We start from the raw sequence: 13,783 nt of genomic DNA on the forward strand, positions 1-13,783 counted from the left end.
ACCTCGGTAACAATCGTTCCAGAACTAGGCCTTCTGTGATCTGCTCTTTTCTAACTCCTTGTTGTCTTCCTCGTCAGATGATCCTGCCGCCTCCTTGTTGTTCCCGTGTGATCAGCCTTTCCCGGGGTTTGAGTGAGTCTGTCTCCCCGCTGTCGTGGATCACCTACCTCCTGTGTCCTCTCTCGACGCTGTCGGTGTTACCGGCCAGACGCCTCTCCTCGTGTGTACGTCTTCCCCCTTTCGTCGATCCATCTCCGGTGGATTTCCCTTCGGGACGCTTCGGGTCTGGAGACCCACGCCCGAACCCAACCGGAGAACAATTAGTACTGAACCAAAGTCAAGCCGCTCCTCCAACCGTTAACATACCTGCCCGCTCTCCAACGAATCATACAAACCTACGCTCTACTCATGTCTTCCTCATCTTCCTACCAAGTAAGCATTTCCTGCCTTATTCCTGGAAAACATTCACCTTGCCATTTCTAATCCTGTGTCTCCTGTTGGCAGTAAGACGACCCGGTCCTCCGTTCCAGTATTCATTCCCCATTCCCTTTCCTGACTTCAATAAATCATCATTGTACATTTATCAGTCTCTTCTGGTTGTGTTCTTGCATGTGGGTTCAAAAATTGAGTACCAACATGACATTTATTTTGTCCAGACTATAAGGATAAGAGTTATTGGGTAATTTCATTCAAATAGGCCTGTTACTACAAGAAATAAAAGCTGAAAAGTACATTAGAAAGATCAGAATTATGTTAACATAACTGGTTGTAAAAATAAATTGATCATATGAACCTTTGGAGGTCCTTCACCTAGTCCATCACTGTTTTGCTTGTGTTAATTTTCTTAGCTTTGAGTTAACTTGAAACCATAAAAAAATCCGTTTTCATCCTCCAATGAAAGCGTAACTGATGCAATATTGGCAGTATCTCATTTGCATATGAATATATAAATAAGCTGTTAAATAATTATATCCTTTTTATTATTAATAAACCAATCAGAAGAAAAACAGAACATATTGCACAATCTCCACAAACAAAGTCAGATGTGTAGTCACCTCAACAGTAGATCCTTTAAATATTTTGAGATTGTTTTCTTGTGTTTGTCCCGTATTTTTTTTAGTGACATCTGGTCCCTGGGGTGCATACTCTATGAGCTCTGCGCACAACAGAAAGCGGTAAGTTAACAACATTGACTTGGAAAAATTTAAACAAAACAATTTGTTTAAAAACAATTATTTTTACTTGTGAATAATGTCTGCAGTTTTGATAAAAAATACAATTGGTACCCCGTCAAATTATATTAGAACAGCAGGTTTTTCAATTGTTCTTTTTAATTTGGCTATCAATACTTTAGTACATACCTTTTATACAGTGACAAATTTTGCTTATATGTTGAAAGTTATAAAACCTTGCCTGGTATTGAATTTTTGCTTTTCAGTTCTTTGCAGAGACTACAGTCAAGCTCATACCTAAGATAATTAGTGGTGAATACCCACCTCTTCCAAGCCATTTTTCATTTGAGCTTTGTGATCTCTTGAGTGATCTTCTGAAAAAAGAGCCTAAAGAAAGACCAACAGCCAGTGAGATCCTGCTGCGCCCAATCATTATCAGGTGTCTTAGAACTAAGGTATGATATTTCCGTTTTTCCAGTTATTGCAGTGTAGTCTAGAGGTAAAGTCCTCAAGTGCCAGTGTTCAGAAACATTCATCTCTGCATCTATACACCAGAACCAAATGGCAGCATTCTCTCAATTGGCTCTCCTTAGACCTGGTCACAAGCAGTCCATTTGATTTAGGTGTGTTAGAGAAGAGACGCCTGGGGTGTTAGGTAGTGCATAGAGGGCAGCGTCATCAGCAAGTTTCTACAAGGTTTTCTTTTTGTGTGGTTTCAGAAACTGACTGTGTTCCTCGTTTATTCTTTTAGTGTCAAACAACTGTGGAGGATCTTCAGAAGAAGCTTGAGAGGCTCAGAGCTCTGGCAGATGGTTTGGAGCGTGTTCATGAAGGCACTACCATCGGCAGCCTGACAGGAGGAGTGATTGGAGCCGTGGGAGGAATTACATCCATAGTGGGGCTTGTTCTGGCACCCTTCACTTTAGGAGCCTCACTTATTGTCACTGGAGTTGGTGTGGGGGTGGGTGCTGTTGGCGGGGTCACTGCTGGTGCCTCAAACATCACAAACATGGTCAACCAGTCTTCTGATCGTAAAGCAGTTCGCAGCATCATTAAAGAAATAGAGCAGAAAATTTGTGCAGTGGTGACATGGCTCTTGGAGATTAACAGCAGTCTGCAGGCCATCAACAGCCAGTGTCCACAAACACCTGGCACTGACAGCAGGTTTATAGAGGAAAACCTGACGAGGGTTGGTTTTAGGGCTGGAAAAGGGCTTGGTGGCATTGCTGAACTGGTCCGGTTGGTTACAGTGGCTAACATTGGCAAGCTTGCTGCACAAACAGCAAGGGCAGTGCGTGTGGCAGAAGTGGCAACAGGTGTGCTGTCTGGTTTGTTTGTAGCTGTGGACATTTTCTTCATTGCTATGGATGCAAAAGAGATTCAGCACATTAAGGAAGCCAGGGAAGCAAAGAAGCGAAGTGAGCCTCCTCCTGCCCCCGAGTCTGAAACTGGAGACTCAGTGTCAGTCTCTGATCAGGCAACACTGTTGTCAAACTCACTGATGCAAGAGTCCGACAACGGTGAAAGTGACCATGTGGCAGTGGAGGCATCTTCCCCACCAGCTGAAATAAAATCTGAGATCATGAAATTTGTCAAATCAGTCAGGGAGGCAGCACAAAACCTGGAACCAATCCTGGGTGAGTTGGCCACTATCATTTCATCTATCCCTTTGTTTCAGGAAGACAATGATCTGGAATGGCAGAATATGGAATTAATGTAAGCAAAATCACGGCTTTAAAATGTTATGCCAGTTATGTTTTTGTTTTGAATAGCATTTGTTGTACTGTACAGCAACACGTCGAATTTGGGTATTAGGAAATGTGCCATTATTGGTAATTAATTAGTATTATTTTATACTTAGCAGAACTTCTCATTTAAGTTTTCAAACTACTGAGAACTGAAATTTATGCCTTAGATTTTCTTTTACAAGTATTTCTAAATTATGTTGAAATTCTCACAAACTTTCAAAAGAAAATCTAATGAATGATTTTGAACATTTCTTAATATTAACAAACTATGTTTTCAAATATTATCACCTTTTGTATGTTTATTTGGAAATGTGAATATTCTAAAGTGATTCTAATCAAATATTTATATATATGTAGTATACAAAATATACAAATATATTTTTTGGGTGCAAGGATAATTATTAAGATTTCAGCAATCACTGATTGGATGATATTGAAGAAAATAAATATATTCTAAAACATGTGTACGAGTGTCTTAAATATATTCTAAAACATGTGTACGAGTGTCTTGTACTATGTGCTGCTGCTTTTGTAATTTCATATAAATATTTGTCATAAGGCTTGAGGTACATGCATGTTCTCAGTTTGGTCTTACGTTCTCCAAGCTGTGGTACAACCGGTGGTTTTCTTACAGACAGAGCTGCCTTCTCTCATGATCCTTTTTGAACTGACATGCGTGATATCAGCACCATGCTAGAGCTTATTTAAACCTGACATTTACATTTGCCAAGAAGTTAATCCTCACTCAGATTGCATGCAGAGTGTAAATTTTTACATTTTTATACAGATTCTCAATTGAATTTAGCCACATTCAAGTCTTTTGCAGCATTTTGCAGGTTCTCTTACAAGATTTTGCGTCATACACCTTCCCATCCACTGTGACCAGCTTCCCTTTAAGAAGTATCCCATTACCCCTCTGTTTCATGATGGAGATTTTTTTCTTTTTCTGCCACACAAAGCACATGCAGGGCACATATCTGTCAATTTTCACACAGTGTAAATTTATCTGTATTTATTCTGATAGTGTGATTATGCATGTGTTTGTTTTACTGTTTTAATTTCATGTGCATTATTTTTACTAAAATTTTATTTTTATTGCATGCACAATAAAACATCTTTTTAATCCACTATCATTATTTGGACATGGACAAATTGATTGATGTTGCTTGATGATGGTCACCTGTGTGGTCACCTATAAGCTGTCTCCTAGACCTGCTGGTGAAGTTGGCTGAACAAACACCTGAAAGGTGGAGAACTCAGACTGCAGTAGAAAGGGAACACATAGCAGCCGGAAGCAACGAAAGGATAGTTTGCTTTATCGCCATGTGAAGACGGAGTGGTCGGCATGATCTGCCGTTCCATTCCTGCAGCAGAAAAAAATACAATCAGTGGAAAACAACATGTTAACAGCAGTGCAGAGATGAACCTCTCAAGCTTCTGTGAATTCTGTTTCCCACTAACATCTGCAGGGTTTGGCCTCGTAGGTCGCAGAGGAGATTGCCTGGCTCTGTGGACATTGTTTTTAGGCCAGCGCCTGTTTTTGTTTATGGGTAGTGACACGACGGAGTCCATCGATGAGTGAGAGCCGCATGTAGTGGATCTCAGCTGTACCGTGGTGCGACGGAGTAAATAGACATGGCTGCAGAAATGGATCTAAGAGGTTCCATCTTCTCCTGAATTGATCTGGCATGGCTGAAGCTTCTTAAGAGTTATTTTTAACTGAAAATATAGAGAACAATCTCATCCTGGACTGTGGTGACATTTTATAAAGTTTAGTTTTTTAATAAAACATTTTTTTAAACTATTGAAATACAATTTGCCTCTGTGAGATGTATAAGGAAAGACTCTAAGATAAACTTAAATAAGTAAACATTAAATAATCCAAATAAATTCACATATTAATTACGGTAATCCATTATACAGACTGGTCTGGAGGGACAAAGACAATAAAAATCCCCCTTCAGAAACTGGAGTAATTCTGTTGCTTTATAGTGGTAAAGGCAGCATATGAATAACTTCCCATATTTGGCTTATTTATGCTTAACCATCACTTGTGTACAAAAAAATCATTTGTGACCTGTTGTGTCTTTTCTCAGACAATTTCTTTTGTTTTTGTTCAAATGCACCTCAAGAGTTCATATAGACACATTTATAAGATATTGCAAACTTTATAAAGTCTTATGGTTTCTGCTACATGTCTAAGTGGCTCAAAGCTGCAGTAAAAAGAGCAAAGCAGTAACATTGTGACCTTATAATTGGAATATGAAAAACAACCAGCTTTCAGCTTCTATGAAATTGTCAAGTTTGTGTTAATTAGCAGCTAAATCTTAATATCTGTTGGGTTAGTAAACCGACACCCCTGAGTCATCACAGCTGTTCTATTTACTGTTGCTGATTAATATGCACTGACACTTGTGTTTTTCAATTCCTGTTTAGGGGAACAGGCACTGAATAATGAACATAAATTAGAATTTAAAAGTATTATAAATACTGTAGTGTGGTAAATAATACTTAGTGCACTGTTACACCTTTCTGATGGTCATAACAAAAACAGGAGACCATGGCACGAGTAAAGATGCATAATGGAAACATTTATTAAAACATGACATTAACAAAAACTACAATGGAACATGAGTGTCAGTGTTAGTGGTGTATTGCCAGTGATTGAATGTGTTGTATTTATGCAAATTAGAGTGTTAAAATGTTAAAAAGACAAATGTGCGGCCAGAAAGTGTGGACACAGAGAGAAAGGAGCACAAGGGCAGATACACACATTTTGCCCTTCTCATTAGGTCGGAGGGCTGAATTATTCATCACAGATACCCTGTAATCTCTTCACATCAAACACTCTATAAGTTTTATTTTTAATTCCTCTGACAAGAAATGTAACACAAATTCATTCGGAGATAAACTGATCTGTCAAATAAGGGTAGTGTCATTTTCATTTCGTTTTGTTGTTCATTCTTGTAAAGCTATGTGATCGGGGAAACATACAGCAAAAAAAAAAGGATTTTACCAACTTGATTAATTCACTGCATCTTTGTTCATCAGGAAATGTAATTAATTGACTTTTGGTTTGAAAGCTCTGCAGAATAAACTGATTATTAGTGTCAATGAAGAGATGGGATGTATTTCAGAATGCCACTTTTAGATGCCACTTTAAACAAGAGAGATTTTCTTATGATTCAAGTTTGTTTAGTTGTGTCCCTATGTGCAAATCAACAGCATAAACTTTGAGATTGATTTGGATTTAAATGGGATACATTTATTATTCATTCATTAGGTATTCATTGAGATAATATGCATTTTGAATGTAGTACATATATGCTCCAGATAGATAGAAAGATAGATAGATAGATAGATAGATAGATAGATAGATAGATAGATAGATAGATAGATAGATAGATAGATAGATAGATAGATAGANATAGATAGATAGATAGATAGATAGATAGATAGATAGATAGATAGATAGATAGATAGATAGATAGATAGATAGATAGATAGATAGATAGATAGATAATTATGATTGACTTTTCAAATAATCAGTGTAAAAATACACAACTAAACAATTATTGTCACAGCAGTGATGGACAATCGTAATGAATTGAAACCAAATGTGCCTGATCTATGTTCAGCCTGAGTGTGAAGAGTTGATATGATTTACAATCTGAGATGTGGAATACATTATTCATTACACGGCCTCTCACTCCTCCTAAAGACAACACAGTATGTTTGCAATGTGTGTTAAACAGCTTCTAATGACATGTAATCAGGCTGAAATGAGAAGATTAGTGTCAGTGCAGCATGACGCGAGAAATAAAGAAGGTATGACAGCTCGCCTGCTATGTTTGATATATGTTATAGTTTATGAAAAAAAAAGACCCTCTATTATGCCATTGCCTCCCTTGATTGCAACAACAACCAATGAAATGCTAATAAGGAGGTGGCATTTGATATAAAACAGTATATTACAGGACAGAATTTGAGAGTTTCAGGTTTGTTTTATCAACCAAAATATCATGGCAGATGCTTGAAAATGCGTAACACAATCCACATAACCACAAGATGTATAAACAAACTTATACAGGAGAAGTTTTTAGATTATCTGTTCTCCATATGGAGTTGTTTTTCCTTGTTTTAACTTTTGGTTTTACTCACTACCACTCCCTCGCTTATGCATTATACCACCCTGTGTATTTTCAGAGCCCCTCAACTTGTTTTGAAGTTACTAGCTGCTGATAAGCTTCCAACATGCCACCCCTGGCTGTGTTTCATTTGTTTCCCTTTCTTTCAGTTTTTCTCTCATCTCTCTTCACTCGGGAATCATTTGTTTCCCCTCGGAAAGTGCCAAAGACAAGAGAAAGGCGTCTTTACAGGTGGCCACAGGAGATAGGGATTAGATTTCTCACTTTGTGCTTTTGTTTGTTCACGTGTAGAAACTTATTTTGCTGTGTGCGATAAGGAAATACAGAAGATTGAAATCAGCGCCCCTTGTAGAGTTTATCACTCCCTTCAAATCTGTCCAGCACACAGGATAGTCATCTTGCATAACAGATCGGCTCTTAAGCTCTCGCCTACTCTGATGGGTTTTTTTTCTCCTCTCTTGGATTGTCTATCTTGGTTGTGCAAACTGTAACTTAAAAAGTTTACTCTTTCAAGTTTGGAGAGATCAATCTCTGTAAATATCTCCTGATAACTTGAACATTAGTTGAGGTTTTTGCCAGTCAACAATGCTATAAAAATCTATTGAGTCAGCATTTCTCCCCCGCTGCATTTTTTTATTTTATTTTTTTGTCCTTGTCTTTGATCCTAGAGCTTGGTGGGTGCACCCTTAATCCAACTCTTCTTCATCAGTTTTACAGTAAAATACCATTACCTCCACTTCTAATCACACATACATACACAGACAACATGTAAACACATGCAACATCATGCACATACATAGAGCTTGCAGCATCTAAGAAATATGATATTACATGTTGCTGCTTCCCACCTATTCCTTTGTCTAGTCCTCTGTGTCAGTGTAATGTTTGTCTTCTTATAATTATCATTGTCTGTCCAATAGCTGATAGTGAAGCTCCATGACCCGGGACTTTCAACGTCAATGAAAGTATTGATTTCTGAAATCAGTATTTCAGAATTCAAGTGATAAATCTCTTTTATAACTTAAACGACGTGAAGTAACCTCAGGAAGGGACTGTACTCGACCCTCAAAAATCAATAGAAACAGCGTTCATCAAGCTCCAGGTTAAGCAAGTTATTGAGAGTGTGAATAAAACTTAACTCTGTAATTTCAGATTCTGTAGTTTTACTCATATAATTAACTGCTACAAAAAAAAAAAAAGGGTTTTATGGAAATATCCTACCCATCTCTGCCAAGGAATTACAGCTTATTGTACATACAAAAAAAAAGACAAACAATACCTTTCTATTTACTTTGTCTTTAAATTCCAGGCTGTTTTGTCATGTCACGAGTCTCTCTGTGAGAAAATGTGACAGTTCTTCAGTTTACCCTGTTGGTTGTTTATTTATACACCGTTTAAATTTAATTGTACCCAAATGAGAAGAGAACACACCATGACACTTGATGTCCCCCCTGGGCTTATTTTCCTGATGACAAGGACTTCACAGGGGAAAATGTGACATATCCAGAAAGTGAGGACTGGATTAGCTCCCTCCAATTTTCCACACATTTTAGAGCATGTGCTGATCTTATTCCTGAACTGGTTGACAATTTTTTTAACAGAAGACAAAACACTGAGGTCATCTTAGTGGAGTTGTCAAGAGGCTCAGATGTGTGTGTGACAAAAAAAAAAAAAAAATACACATGTGTTTAATGATAAAAACTGATGTCTTGGATGCTGGCTTTAAGAAGCAATGTTCTGTCTCGGTCTGAAAAGATATTTTTCTATTAAGAATAATTAGGCGTGGGGTGCTGTGTGGCTTAGTGGAGCATGCACACCATGTGAACAATGTACTGTGCCTAAAAATAGCCTTTTTAAATAATAATAATAATAATAATAATAATAATAATAATAATAATAATAATAATAATAATAATAATAATAATAATAATAATAATAATAATAATAATAATAATAATAATAATAAATAAAATAAAAAAGAGTCAGTAGTCAATAAGTAAGACAATCTGTAACTATCTATGGTTCTTGTCTTGGCCAATTAACTTGTTTTTCAATGGGACCTGTCATCATTTCTGACTGCTTCTCATAAAAGTACATAATATTGAGATATTTATTTACATATGCTGCCTCTCTTACGGTTTGAAGTCAGAGAGAATTTATATCTACAATTATTTAACTTTTTATTTTGCCAGAATTAATAAACACAAACTGTGTGCTTTGCTTTTTTTTTTAATGCCCTTCCAATCTCAAGTCAAATCACTGCAGTTTTGACTGGCTGCCTAAGTAACAGACTGATCGACAGGAAGAGGAGAAAAGTCTTTTTAATTGGCAGTCAGGATTCAGAAGGAATGACTGATTTGCTCAGCTGTGCGAGAGACAGTTTTGGAAAGTTCTCTCAAATATAAGACAGGTTTGAAGGAGTCCCTGTAACCGTTTCTGGATATTAATTAGATGACATTTAGCTGGTTTACAAACAAGCGATATTTAAATTCCTGTCAATGGCAAGAACACACTACACAAAGATAAATATCGTGTTGCAGAAACATTAGATAATTATTAGCTTTTATTTAATTATTGTAGAGGAAGTTCAGATTTTAATGTTTTTTTGAAATATGCAAGTAGGCAAAATAGTTGGCACTCGTATATAAATAACTTGAAACTGACAAAAGCAATAATGGGTTCCCTCTATGTTTGTATTATATGTGTGTATGTGTGTTCCCACCTGTGTTATTGCTCTCTGCTGGATTCTGGAGTCAATCCCTGCTCTGCCCTTTTGTGGCTTCGGTATTTTCTAGTGTTCTAGAAAGTGTTTGAACATTTACTAAATAATTTTCATCACATCTGCCTCTGTCCTGTTGCGCTTGGTCATCCTCAACATAAGTCATGAATTATAATGGTTCCAAATAATTGTAAAGTGGAAGGATGATTGAGAATGTTCTCTTTTTTGTACAGTAAGGCAAAAGTTGTACAACAACTAGCCTCTAGAAATCACTCATTTATGAAAAAATATTAGGATCTTAGGTTGTTTTATAGTTTGATTTGATTCTAGTTTCATTATTGTTTTGTGCTTGTTTCTTAATTTGGTTGGTTCAGTCTTGTTTTTTTTAGTTCAGTCCTTTCTTAGTGATTCTAGTTCATTATGTTTATCCTTATTTCCTCTCTCTCTCTATTCAAGCACTTCTTTCTCAGTCACTCCTCACTGGTTACTTCTCTGGTTTACTCTCATTCTCCTCATGTCTCCTGGTTGGCTTGTTGGTATGGATTATTTTTGTTTAAGTATGGCTTCCTGTATTTTTGTAAGTTTGCTTTTCTCGTTATTTTTAATTAAATCTTCAAAATCACCTGCTTCCTCTGCCTTCCCACTTTTGGGTTCACTTTAAATAACACTAAAAATGACAACACGAAGTGTATTTTAATCTCAGCATACTGGGAACATTGGTGTACAAATAGCATCATGAAGCCCATTGAACACAAGACAATTCAAGGATGAAATTGAAAGTAAGTTTATATTCATAAAAATTTGCATATAAATCAAGAACATTTTTGTGGAGCAAAGTTTACTCAGTTATTTGAAAACCATCAACAATTAACTCTCACATTTAAGACTGAGTTAAGAATAGTTGCATTTTTCACACAGTGCTGGGCTCTTGGTTTGACCAAGAGCCCAGCACTTCGGGATAATTTATCCCAAAGACTGGGATAAATTATCCAGTGTTTAAAGTTCAAGTTACCAAATTGGGTGAAATCAAAACCCATCACAAGAGGTTTTCTGCCACTAATATTTGGATAAACATCACCCTAAAACATAACTTTAAGCATTTTTTTCCTATGTAGAAATATGCATGATTTTTTCGTTACAAGTGTCGCTGGTCTTATCTGTTCAAATGCCATCAAAATTCTGTTAAATTTTAGTCTAAACAAACAATTTCTAATCAACAAAATCAACCTTATCACATACAAACAGCAAGAATTAAGTTATTACTGATTTATTTTACAGTGGAGGAGACATCCAGTGATCACATAGCTAAGCTGTGGAGTTAATCAAAGAATAGCACAATGCCGACTTCAACTCCAGAGTCATAAGTTTTTAACTCATTTTTGTCAGGCTAACCCAGATAAAACCTAACAGCATTTGAGTTGTTAAGAAAAGCTGAATTGTTTGGTGTGTACCAAGGCATTTATCAAAGCAACAGACAAAAGGCCCATGGTATTCCTGGAGGAGCTGTGGAAATCCACACCTCAAGTGGGAGAAATCTTTGATGGAACACCTATTAGTCACACACTCCATAAATTTGACCTATGTAGGAGTGAAAAGATGGATGCCATTGTTCGGGATAAACCATAAGAAGTCCCATTTTCAGTTTGAAATCACTGGGGACACAGCAAACGTGGAGGATTGTTGCTGTGGTGAGAGAAGAAATGGGACTAAATAGAGCTAAAACTGAACTGCACAGAACCCCGAGCAAACCTCCCCAACTGTGAAATACAGTGGAATGGTTAAGATTAAAACACAGCCGTGTGTTAAATTGGCCTAGTTAAAGATCTGACCCAAGTCCAATTGAGAATCTATGTTAGAAAAAAATGATATTGTCTGCGATTTCCCATTCACTTTACATTCTATGGCAAAATGTGAAAATGTTCAGGAACTGTAGATATTTTTAACAAAACCAAACTGATTTCTAAGATCTTTGGAAATGTTTTAGTAGAACTACATAATTAGTTTCTGGATGTTTGAACTGCCTTTAGGAAAACCCAGACAGTAGTATTATATAAAAAAAAAAGAAAAAAAAAAAAACTAGAAAATACTGGTTCAACACCTTCAGTGAGACTTTGGAGAGATTGTGGAAGAATGGGTTCAGCAATTAATTCTCTTTGGAGATTTTATTTAGCTGGAAATGCCATAAGAGATAATGCATTACAATATGTTTGAAGGGATTTATTTTGAGTATGTGTTTAAGAAACTCTGATTAAAAACAAATTGGCCCTACATCTCTTTTCAGACATAAAAACATGTAGTGCATCAGTGAGTTTTATAGTTGTTCTCTATGGAGTCTGAGCGTAATTAGCTTTCACGGCTGTGAGTTCCCTTTGAGGAAAACTTGATAAGGGTTATCTATTTCCTCCCACTCTGAGGCAGCAGTGGACCCACTGCTGTGGTCAGCTAGTATTGCAAGATTTCTAGCAACTCTTGTGGGTAGAAAAAAAAACTATATCAAGTTGAAAATTCAGTATTGAACTGGGGTGAAAAAAAATTCAAAAATGTATTTTTCCTCCTTAAAAAAAAACAAAACAAGGTGATAATACTTTGCCTCTGACTGTTTGTGTTATAGTGTGCTGAAATCTTCCATCCTAATTTTCATTTAAACTAGTTTTATTATTGATAAATCTGCTCAGTATGACTTTACATAAAAGAACATATGATGGAACATATGATGCTCTGTGTTATAGGGGAGATATAATAATCAGAGTTGAAAGAGAAGCTCAAAGACCATATATTTTTCTCTTTGCGTCTTGTGTTCTTAAATACATTTCTAATCTAAATGCATAACAGGTTGCACATTGTCCTTGAAAGGCAAACAGTACATAAACATACCGTATTTAGAATGTTTTCTTTTCAACTTTGTGGAAGCTTGTATATCATCATAGATGTTTTCCTTTTCATAACTGGAAATCTTCTTCAAGTTCACCAAGGATGCCTCTAGAAAGTTGATGAGTGGTAATGATATCACGTTTGGAGAACAAAACTGGGTGCTCCGAACGTGATGGAAGTCACCAGAACTGTTGTGTGAGGGCAGTAACTGAGAAATGTAGCAAAATGACATCAAGCAAAGGGATTATGAAGTGATCTGTAGCAACTGCAGTCAGCCTGCACGTTACCACAGTTGTCTACAGCAAATACCGTCTTTTTAAACACTTTCATTCTGTCAGTATTTCAGGTTAGACATGTCCAATTTCATTGCAATGGTAGTCTAATATTCGAATTTTTCCAAACAGTAGCTTTTGAAAAACAGCTGCTTTTTTTATTATTATTAGTGAGCCATGCAGCTATTGTCCAACTCTCACTTTTCTCCACATAATAAGTCTCTATTTTACTCAGGAGATTTAACTACACTAAAAGCAGCAAAACATGATTCTGAGCGAGCCACAGTACTCAAACTGTATCGGTCCATCAGCAGTTAGTTTTCACACATCAATATGTCGTTTGTTCTGATAAAACCCACTTCAGGTTGAGGCCTCTCATGTGGTGGATGGAAAGGAAGTTTAAAAATATAGACAGGGTCTGCAGTTCTCTTCTTATGGTATTCTGCTTTTTTTCATTCAGGCACAGAAAAAAAGACAGTTCAGCTGGATATATATTAGTGTCATAGCTTTGGGTTTAGGTTTTTTTCCTTTTTCTTTAACTCTAAATTCTAGTTGAGTCATAATCTTTTGGCAAAAAGTGTCAGAGACTGTTTCCTGTTAGTGACCTGCCTACCCTGCATGAGAACAGTATTCACTATGTTCTTTTTTGTCACCAGTAAGGACCCACGCATTTACCCAACATATAAATTTCCATTAAAAAAAGAATTCTCAAGAAAAAATAAATCAGTGACAGTTTTCCATATGGTGCAGTTCCAGAGAACATAAATGGAAGCGAATTTTCTGTTTTAGTGAACACTTTTCAGAAGGATGCATTTTAAAATAATGGTTTGCTGAAAAACAATGAACAGTGATA

At 36.5% G+C, this 13,783-nt stretch overlaps 1 protein-coding gene across 1 annotated transcript in view; it reads left to right on the plus strand.

The window, feature by feature from the left end:
* The window catches only part of LOC108166637 (calcium/calmodulin-dependent protein kinase type 1D-like), an 11,482-nt gene extending 8,360 nt beyond the window's left edge, over positions 1–3,122 (plus strand). The window contains exons 7-9 of the mRNA XM_017307071.1: positions 1,121–1,175; positions 1,439–1,627; positions 1,924–3,122. Coding sequence (XP_017162560.1) covers positions 1,121–1,175; positions 1,439–1,627; positions 1,924–2,892 — 1,213 coding nt within the window. The 3' untranslated portion in view covers positions 2,893–3,122. The remainder of the gene's footprint in view (positions 1–1,120; positions 1,176–1,438; positions 1,628–1,923) is intronic.
* The last annotated feature ends 10,661 nt before the right edge of the window (positions 3,123–13,783 follow it).

Source organism: Poecilia reticulata, linkage group LG10, assembly GCF_000633615.1.
Source record: "Poecilia reticulata strain Guanapo linkage group LG10, Guppy_female_1.0+MT, whole genome shotgun sequence".
Classification (NCBI taxonomy): domain Eukaryota; kingdom Metazoa; phylum Chordata; class Actinopteri; order Cyprinodontiformes; family Poeciliidae; genus Poecilia; species Poecilia reticulata.